Genomic DNA, 10,432 nt, shown 5'->3' with positions numbered 1-10,432 from the left:
GGGTTGTTGTGAACATTATATTATATGCATATGCATTATATGCATTATATGCATATCAGCAAATGTTCCTAGTATTGTCACTCTCCTGGTTTTCTTCTCTGTGGTCAGGACTTTGGCCTCCTCTGCTTTGTCCTTGGGTAGCTGCTTGGCTACTAAGCTTTCCTGATGGTTGTTTTCATTTATTTCTGAGGTATTCATTTGCTTAAAATTGATTTCTCCCAAGCTGGATTGCCCATACCCCATGGCTCTGCATGACAGGGGGTGGTGGGGAGAAAGCAAGAAGGTATGTGTATGCGGTGGAAATGGCCATGGGGGTTGCAGAGAGATGGAGTGAGCCTGGCTCTGCTGAATACATATAATCAATAAGTGAAATCGACATCTTCGTAAAAGTTACAGGTCCTGCTGGGTGAGCTCTTTTCAGTGGTGCCAAGAATGCACCTATTTCATTTTTCCTCTTCTTGGGGCCGGGATAGATTCACCTTCAAACCACCTGAACAGCCTGGGAATAGAGTGGTCATCTCATCCCTCATTGTTCCCACCTTCCATCCATGGACTGTTTTAGGGTTAAGGTATTGACAAAAACCTGGGAGCTACTTTGCTTTTGAGAAGGGAAGGAAATAAATACATTGAGTCACAAGCATTCACTCATTCACTCAGTATTTATTGTGTACCTACTAGGTACCAGATGCTTGTTTTTAAAGTTTATTTAGAGGAGGTGGGGAGGGAAAGAGAATCCCAAGTAGTTTCCACATTGTCAGTGCAGAGCCTGATGCAGGGCTTGAACTCACGAACCCGTGAGATCATTACCTGAGCCAAAATCAAGAGTTGGAGGCTGACTGAGCCACCCAGGTGCCACCAGATGCTTTTTTAAGCACTGTGGGTTTAAAAGCAAATGAGACAGGCATGCCCAGACCCCTGTGCTTTGAATGTCTGGTGGGAGATTGACATTGTACAGCTATGATGGGTGCAGGGAGGATGCTGGGGTCAGGAGAGCCTTTTCTGAGGACTTGGCATGAAGCTGCAGTCTGAATGGTGAGCAGGGGCTGGCCAGGAGAAGGGCAGGGAGGGAGGAGAGCATCTAGGCTGTAGGGAGCCCTCTCCAGATTAGCCCTGAAGTGGGGGGGGGGGGCAGGAGATAGGTGATCAGAGGGGGAGGAGGAGAGGGTTGTGTAGGACTGAAGGGCTGGCAGAATCCAAGCTCAGCTGGGTGGATAGGGAGTCATGGTTGGGTGCCTGATTGTCATCCTGGGAGCACGGATAGGTAAGGAGAGAGAAGAGGTCATGTTTGTACAGATACAGGATGACTTTGGTGCCTGTATGGAGAGTGAATCACACATCTCTAGTAGAGAGAAAGAGACCCTTGGAAGGGGCTCCATACAGTTTGGATGCAGGGTGGGTGGGGACTGGACTCTAGAGGTGTAGTAGTGGGTACAGTGGGTCTAACTGGAAATTCTGCAGAGGTAGACTTGATGGGTTGGTATATCACTGAAAGTGGGGGCTGTGGAGGAGGTTGGAATGAGACTGGCATTTGGGGTGGTGGTGGTTTTCCTGAGGTGGGGACATGGGCTGGGAGCAGGTTTAGTTAGGAGACATGGCTCAGGCATTCAGTTTTGGACACATGGAGTTCAAAGTGACAGTGAAACGGCCAAATGGGGATGCCATATAGGAGGTAGGTAGGAGTCTGCAGCTAAAAATAAATCTGGGTTGATGACAGGGTGAGTATGGCAGGCACCTCTTTCATCCCATGGAGCCCAATGGGTGGTTCTTATCATAGCCAGCATAGCCTCACGGAGTGGGGGCTACACTTTGAACTTCCTACTACCAGATGCACCTTCCTCTCTTTCTGCGACCTTCAGCAATTCATCTAGCCTTTCTCTGCTCCCCTATCCTCAGCATAAAATGGTGATAGTTATGTCTGCTTCAGACTACCCAGTAGCATGTGTCTGAGGATTCATTAAACTGAAAATAAAACATGTGGGGCACTTTGGAAATAAGAACTATGTTAAAACAAGGAGTTATTATAGTTGTGCGCAAGCCAATGAAAAGCAGAAATACAGCCCCAAGGCCCAGTATTGATTTTGGTCCCGGGTACTTCCCGTAGCCGAATAAATCTGACATTTCTGCCCTCAAGTGCTGGCTGCACTGGTGGCAGGCCTCCAGCTTCCAGCCTCCTTGCCCCTGTTCCAAGGTTAGGTCCTTTCTCGGCTCAGGCCAGATTCAGCACCCCCACACCTGCCCATGGTGCTCTGGCTGCCCTTCCCACCCCGGTGGGTGGTTACAGGGAAGGTTCCAGTTGTGAAGTTGGAGACTGGCCAAGAGCAGATGCCCTCCGATTAAACTGGGGACAGGCCCTGCTGGAAAAGCAGAGCTTGGATCTGCAGAACAAGGGATTTAAGGGCTACCAAAGGAAACATCTCTAGACAGAGTTTTCAAACTTAGAAATGCATTAAGGGTTTTGGAATTTGCTTCATGCATTCATTCATTCATTCATTCAGTCACTGGATAAATATTTAGGGAGTGCCCATTGAGTGTCAGGCTCTGAGATAAGCCTGGGGATACAGGAGTAAAAGGACGCTACGCATGTCCTTCTGGAATTAATATTTGGACTGGGAAAGAGAGAGACAAAGGAACTACATACTCTTTCGGGACAACCAGGTACAAGGATAGAGAGCAGTGATGTGGCTGGGCTGGGAAGGCCCTGTTTTAGAGGGGGTGACACGGAGCTGAGATCTGACAGCTAAGAAAGAGCTGACCTGAGACATGTGGGAAGCGTGCATTCCAAGTGAAGGACCTGGCCAGTGCCAAGTACCTGAGGTGAGAACATGCTTGGCACGTGTGCAAAACCATGACAACAAGTGTGGCTAGAATCCAGGGAATGAGAGGGAGGAAGAGGGGGCCAGATGGTACAGGGTTTTATCAGTCATGGGAAGGAGTTTGGGTTTTTGTTTTAGTGTCATGGTGAGCCATTGAACGGTTCTTTTCAAGGGAGTGATTTCTGTTTGAAAGTGATTATCCTGAATGGATAATGGATTGGAGGGGAAAGGAAAGAATCAAGGCAACCACCCAAGAAGCCACTGCTGCCTTCCAGGTGAGAAGTAGTGGCTGTGTGGACCCATGGTGCCAGTGGAGGTGGATTGGGCAGGGTGCCGGGCAGTGGAAGTGGTAAGGTTGCTGATAGACAGGAGGTGAGGGGCGAAGGGAACGGAGGGACTGAAGATGCCTCCTATGTTTCTGACCCTGGCAGCCATGTGCACAGGGATACATTTATTGTGGTAGGGATCAGTCAGAGCACGGGTTCACAGAGGGAAATCTAGACTCCTGTTTTGACCTGGAAAAGTCTGTCATACCGATGGGGCATGTGGAGGAGATGTCAAGTAGGGCGTTGGACGTACAGCTGGAAGTCATCAGACACTTCTGGGCTAGAAATGCAAATGCAGAGTATCAGCACAGGACTGGATAGGAACACCCCGGGAAAGGATCTAGACAGAGCAGAGGGCCCAGGACTGAGCCCTGAAAATGACTGGTGGGAATGACCGGTGGGGAGCAGGAAAGTCAGCAGGCATGGTGCCACGAAAGCCTAAAGGAACCTCTCAGAGGCCAAGAACAGTAGGACTGAGGTCTCCCACTCATTTTGACGACTTGGAGGAGGTTGCTGATGGTGACAAGTCACTTCAGTTAGTCAGTGAGGATGAAAAGCACATAGAGTGGGTGGAAGAAAGAACTAGAGCTGAGGAGGCAGAAATGACATTTGGGGACAACTCTTTGGAGAAGTTTTGCTGTCAAATTGGGCAGAGAAATGGGGAAGTGGCTGCTTGGTTGGGTTTGTATGAAAGTAAGAAATGGTCTCTCCATCATTTGTAAACCTCTCTCCCACTCTGATACACCCAGGACATGATCCTGAAACACCGGAAGTATTTCCATGATAAAATCAACTGTGGATGACACACAGTCCCCAATATATAGCTGTGACTCCACTCCTTTCTCTCCCTTTCAAGAATGCTTCTAGGAATGTAAATCAGCCAGAATAATGTTGGGATAAGCATCTGCTACTTTTTAGGAACAATCATAATCCAACTTCTACACATCAAACTACACAAGTAAATTATCTGCGGTGACCGCATCACAGCGGTTGAGAAATGTTGGCTGAGTGTGGTTCCAGTCCCTGGCTGGATGCCATTCATTCATTCATTCATTCATTCATCAAATGTTTTCTGAGCTCTCACTATGTGTCAGGAGCGTGGCTCTAGACAGTGGGAGCAGAGATGAACAAGCCAAACATGGCCTCCGTCCTCACATAGCTGCCTCGCTTGGAATAAGGGATTCCAAGTGCAGTAAGTTTAAGCTGGAGTTGTGTTCTCAAGGAGAGCCTCTCTAGGGTCTTGGCCTGGTCCACAGGCTTAGCAAGAGTTACTCTGAAGAGGTCAGGATGTATAAGCTGCAGGGGTGAATTAATAAGGCCCAAGTTGGGGGTGGGTGTGGACAATGGCCCAGGCAGAAATGAGCACCCAGTGCTGGAATCCTATCCCCACTGAGGTCTGTACCAAGACCAACTTGTCCAAGAACTCAGGGGAGGAGGAAGGTATGGCACCAGAGGCGGCCAGATCAGTGGTCAGGGGACAGATGTGCAGAGTCAGGAGGCTTCACCCATTGTTTGGTTTTCATCAGGAGAGCGCCATGAAGGGTTTTAAGTGTGTGTGTTGAAGGAAGAGGGGTGAGTGTATCAGACTTGTTTTCAAAGAGCACTCACGTGTCTGGGGAGTGGGGTGTGGTTGTACAAGAGAAAGGCAGCAGGTGAGTGTCACCTGTATGCAGACAGAGGACTGCATTACTAACTTTCCAGCCCTTTTTGACCAGACGCCGCTGAGGATTTGGAAACGAGATTGGGGGGCTGGGGGCAGGTTAAGGCCGGCCTTACCGGTCTGTATCCTGTTCCTGAAGTCTGGTTTAGTTTTCCTCCTCTCCTTCCTCCCCTGGGGGAAAACCCAACAGGCTGGTGCGGGGGCCAGCTCTCAAGCAATGGGAACAGAAGCAGACCTGGGCTTCGGCTGCAGAACACCAAAGGATATGCTTAGGTCTAATGTGGGGATCCAGGGATGTAGAAATTTTAGAAATGGAGGCAGACGGACTGTTTTAAGGGCTTAACAGCAGTGGGCATGGTATGGGGCATGGGCGTGCAGAGACACCGGTGGGCACAGGACCAGGAACGAGAACGGGCAGTGCCGAAATTCACTCACCTCCCAGAGGCCCTCTCAAGGAACGCTGATTCAGCAAGTCTGGAGCACCGGCCAGGAATCCGCATTTTTAAGAAGCCCTTTCCTCCCCAGACCAAGGTGATTCTGACCTAGGTGGCCCGGCGACCCTCCTTTTGAGAATGCCTCTACGTTGCTTTCTTGGCCATGTGTCCTCAGTGCCCTCAGTAGCTTTCACCAGCTTGAGCCTGAAAGCTTATTTCGGCCCCGCGTTGAGCGGTGGATAAGCACTTCCCCGGCTGGCTGCCTGGCCAGGGGCGGCGGGGCTAGCGGGCGGGCGGCACGGCAGCGCGCGGCCGCCAGGGGTCGCCAGAGGCCTCGGCTCGAGCGCTCGGGCTCCTCCGCCCGTGGTCGCCGCGCCCGAGCGAGCTAGAGAGCGAGCGGAGCCAGAGCGCTGCGGGCTCACAAAGCGGCCGGACGCGCGGCGGCGGGTGGCAGGAGCGTAGGAGAGCGAGCCGGCGGATCAGCCTCCTCCGCGACCGCGCCACACGAGCTCCAGCAACTCGGACGCGGGGACCCGGGCCGGCCCCCATGGTACGTGCCCCGCGGAACCTCGCGCCCCAACTTGGCGTAGTTGGGACCTCCCTGCGACCACCGGGAGGCTGGCAGGGGCAGGGCCTGGGGGTATCTCCGCGGGACCTTCTTGCCGAGGCTACAGGGCGGACGAGGGATTACCGCCCCCCCCCCCCCCCCCCCCCCAGCTGCGGGTACCTCCTCCCTCCACCCCGTGCCCCGTTTGGCCAGAGCCTGGGCTGCTGCTCGGATCCCTGTTCTCCCCCCTCCCTACCCCGGAGCTCTGGGCACCGTCGGTGGGAGTGCGGCTTGCCGATCCAGGAATCCGCGTTTTTGGGGAGGGGTGCTGAAGAAGCCGATTCGAGAGTAGCGGTCCGTGGGGCACCCGGAGAATAGGCGACAGATATCCTCTGTAGTTTGGTAGCAGCCCCTAATTTGTGACGCAGCCTCTTGATTTGTAACTAAGCCCCCCCATTCGTGAAAGGGCTCCCCGGCTCTCTCGATTCGCGACAGACGCCCCAGGTGTGCGAGGGATGACCCTTTTTCCGCCGTGAGATTCCCCAGTCCCTACAGCCAGGGCGGGTCGCCGAGGCGCCGAGACCTCGGTGCACCGCGAGGGGCTCGCCTGGCCCTGCCCTCCGGCTCACGCCCCTGCGTGCCCCCTGCCCGCAGATGCCGGCGATCGCGGTGCTGGCGGCGGCGGCCGCGGCGTGGTGCTTCCTCCAGGTCGAGAGCCGGCACCTGGACGCGCTCGCCGGAGGCGCGGGCCCCAACAACGGCAATTTCCTAGACAATGACCAGTGGCTGAGCACCGTCTCCCAGTACGACCGGGACAAGTACTGGAACCGCTTTCGAGACGTGAGTACCGCTGCTGGCAGGCCCTGCGGGGTTGAGGAGCCTCTGTGAGAGGGGGGGCTCTGAGGCGGGGAGGGGAGGGGATGGGCGCAGACCTCTCACCGCAGCTTGTTGGCGGGGGGGTTCCCAGGCTGCATCTTGCCAGAGAAGAACTTTAAAGAGAACTTCGAAGGCGTGATGCTGTTTGCCTGTTACCTGTGGTCCAGGTGTGTGTAATCGTAGGACCGGGGGAGATAACTCAGTACGCATGGTAAGAACAGCAAGCAGCTTGGAGAGAGGCTCCCTAAGGTCCTCAATTCCCCTAACGTGGATGGTTGACTTTGCCGAGCCCCCTAGAGAACCTTCCTGGGGCAGCAGGGATTTGGACCATCTCTGGGCTGTGCCAGAAGAATCCCTGGTGCAAATGTTAGGTTTAGGGGTGAGCCCAGCTGATTTGTTCCAGGAGGATTGGAGGGTCGTGGCAACGGGCCTGAGAAAATGTGGATGGTGGTGCTGTGGAGGAGGTGTGGTGGTTTTGACCCTTGGAGTCTTTAGGGAAAGGGAGCAGGCCACTGATGGAGCTGGTCTTCTGCCCTGAAGATGAGCTTGGGTGGCAGAGGATTGCTCCTGTGGGGGGAGCCCTGGCAGGGGAGAAAGTTCCTCCTGGGCACCCACAGGCACATCTGCTGCCTGTTTCTTCCCCAAGGCTGGCTGTGGCTCCCCAGTTATGTCCCGGAGGATGCAGGACAAGAGGCACCTGGCACAGTCTTTCCAGCAGATGGCAACCCCCGGGTGCTGTGGGAGCTGCTTGCAGACAGCTCTTTCAAAGGCTGTCCCAGATGGTTGGGGCCATAGGCTTGCAGGGCACTGAGGAAGAACTTTTATGATCCTTGACATTAGCAATTCCTGCCCGTGAGAGAGAGGGACCCGCATTTCCGAGTCTCTGTTCTTACAGGGTTCTTTCAGGCGGGAGATGTTTGGGAGTCACCATCCTTCACTGGATTTATCTTAGCCCCTGTCCTGGTCTTCCCAAACCCTCGCGGGGGGGAAAGCACGAGGAAATCCAGAGAATCCAGATAATTTCTTATACTTTCTAAAGAGCGCCTCTCCAGGCCCCGTTCCTGAGGAGCAGGCCTGCCCATAGCCTTGAGTGAGGGCTTACCCCTCCTCTCCCTCTTCGTCTTCCTCCTCTCTTTAGTTGGCTGTGGGCTGCTTTTCTTTGAAAGGTGCTTTCAAACACTTTCAGTGAACTTGGAGTTATTTTGAGCTTACTTAGGCAGCGGACTTCCTCTTTGCTTCTCCCAACCCTGAGATCCCTGGCACACCTCCCCGTGTCCCTGACCTGCTCTGTTAACCATCTTGCGTCCCCTTTCTGCTCAGCTCGGAGGAATCCTGCAGTGACTTTCTTTGCCTGAGGCTGAAAAGGATGCCAGAGTGCCCAAAGGGTGCCCCCAAAGAAGCATTCATTCATGGACTCAATAGGGTAGACATACTTTTGCTTTGTAAAATTTATTTTATCATTACATTTTGGGTAGAGTTGAGGGACAAGGCAGATGCTTCACCCTCCACGGCATGGAAGAATTGGGCCAGGTGCAGGGAAGGGACACCTTGCAGGTGCCTTGTTTTCCCTGGCTGCTCGGTCAAATTGAAAGCAGCTGTGCTCATTGGCCATTGGGGTGTGGAAAGGTTTACTGTGCTTTTGTGTCTGCTCAAGGTTTTCTAGTCTCATTGTATCATAAGCATGACATGATTCTTATCTCCCATCAAGCTTTAAATTTATAAAAGTTGAGCATTTCTTCATTTCTCATCTTTCTTGCAAATGGTGACATTTTTTATCCTTGGGTCAGTGTTGTCCCAAACCTGGGTGATCATGAAGCTTGCCTGGGATGTTTGTTAAATTACAACATGCAGATGCCTCTTCTGGAGAGTGTGATTCCATGCTTCCAGGATGACTGCTGGGAAACTATATTTTAAACATTCTAGGTAATTCTTAAGATGTTTAGGAGATACTATAGAGTGTGCCTTAAATAACGTAAAAATGTCCACAGTTTAATAAAAAGAGAGACGCTTTTGTGTTCAAATGCCATGCTTTTTTGTTTCTGGAGAATTTTAGGTGTTAATATTTTTACCAGAATATATTCTTTTAAAATGATATTTTAATCCAGTATACCATTAAAAACATCTAAAAATGTTTAAAAAAACACCTCCAAACTGGTGTTATTATCAACCTTTTTATGTGCTTCATGGTGCGGGTGGAGGGGGGCGGTGTCTGATGATACCAGTCAGGTGTGGTTCAGATATAATTTAATGCTATTAACCTCTTCAAAGTTGTGAAACTCAAACCAGCTACTCTTTTACTCCAAATCCAAGTATCTCCATTCGGTCATTTGCTTGGAGTAACTACAAAGCCTGTGTCCCCTGGGACCAGGGACTAAAAGGCTGCTTGCTTTAAAAACCAGATGTTCTGTGGACAAAGCCCCAGGGAACTGGGCACTTGCTCAGCCAGCCTGATTGTTTTTACAGAGCTACGTCTTGCTTAAGACTGACAAAGCTTAGCTTCTCTGCTAGTGTTTTTGTTGTTGGTTGAAGCCACTGATAACTTTGAGAGACTGTGTCCTGAGATTACTGTTACGATGCTTGTCAATTTTTGAAAGTCACTGTGAAAGAAAATATCTTGCCTTTTCCTGGACTTATAACCTTTTTGCACTTTGGGGAGAGAGATTTAGAAGTGATTTTTGAACTTGTGAAACTGAAAACTAAGGGCTCCTTTCAGAGTTGATGATACCCATTGGTTGGTGTTCTTGGGCTAACTTTGAAATGGAAATGATGGCAGGCTGTGTGCTCCATGCTCCCTAGCCTATTGAGTGTGCTGTGACATTGCCAGTGATTGCTTGATAGCCACTACTTATCACTTGGAAGTCGTCCTATTGTTCTAGGTACACACATAATAACTGTATCCTTCTTTACAGAAATACATCTTTCACAACTGCTCCATGGCTTGTCTCCTGGAGTGATGGATTCAGGAGAAATAGGACACTGTTTAGATGTTAGGAGATGTTTGTTCCTAAATGTATTGATGGTCTGTTAGTTTGATTATCGTTATTTTTTAAAGATCAGCAGTTGGGATGTTTTGGTCCAATGGAACTCAGACTTTTGCATAAATACAGTATTAAGAAGGAGAAGAAGGGGCTCCTGGGTGGCTCAGTCTGTTAAGCGTCTGACTTCGGCTCAGGTCATGATCTCATAGTCTGTGAGTTCGAGCCCCGTGTCAGGCTCTGGGCTGATAGCTCAGAGCCTGGAGCCTGCTTCGGATTCTGTGTCTCCCTCTCACTCTGACCCTCTCCTATTCATGCTCTGTCTCTCTCTATCTCAAAAATAAATAAACGTTTAAAAAAAAAAAAAAAGAAGGAGAAGATGAAGAAGGTAGATGTTTGTGTCTAGTTGTATGATAATTTCCAGCTTCCTATTGTCATGCATTTAACTTCTCTGTGGTTTGAGCCTGAGGGGTCAAGATGTTAGAATCATTCCCTGGATTAAAAAAAAAATTATTTTAGAGATAGAGTGTGTGTGAGTGGAGGAGAGGGGTGGAGGGAGAGGGAGAGAGAGAGAGGGAGAATATCCCAAGTAGGCTCCATGCTCATTGTAGAGCTGGATGCAGGGCTCAGTCCCGCGACCCTGGGATCATGACGTGAGCCGAAATCAAGAGTTGGATGCTCAACCGACTGAGTCACCCAAGCACCTCTCTGGATTTTTCCTCATTGTGATTTGGCTTTCCATAGTCATTCCTGCAAGGAAATTTTCCTCTTGTCATTCTTACATTCATTTGCACATTCATT

The 10,432-nt window shown here is 50.9% G+C and overlaps 1 protein-coding gene across 2 annotated transcripts in view; it reads left to right on the top strand.

The window, feature by feature from the left end:
- Positions 1–5,677: 5,677 nt before the first annotated feature.
- Positions 5,678–10,432, top strand: part of SPOCK1 (SPARC (osteonectin), cwcv and kazal like domains proteoglycan 1) — a 513,210-nt gene continuing 508,455 nt past the window's right edge. The window contains exons 1-2 of one of the 2 annotated variants that reach the window (XM_042935806.1): positions 5,678–5,783; positions 6,435–6,620. In XM_042935806.1, the coding sequence (XP_042791740.1) occupies positions 5,781–5,783; positions 6,435–6,620 (189 nt within the window). In that variant the 5' untranslated portion in view covers positions 5,678–5,780. The remainder of the gene's footprint in view (positions 5,784–6,434; positions 6,621–10,432) is intronic. The other variant, XM_042935812.1, reaches the window with a different exon arrangement.

This window comes from Panthera leo, chromosome A1 (genome assembly GCF_018350215.1).
Source record: "Panthera leo isolate Ple1 chromosome A1, P.leo_Ple1_pat1.1, whole genome shotgun sequence".
Lineage (NCBI taxonomy): Eukaryota > Metazoa > Chordata > Mammalia > Carnivora > Felidae > Panthera > Panthera leo.
Note: the sequence above shows the minus strand (reverse complement) of the source record. Positions and strands in the feature narration are given on the sequence as shown.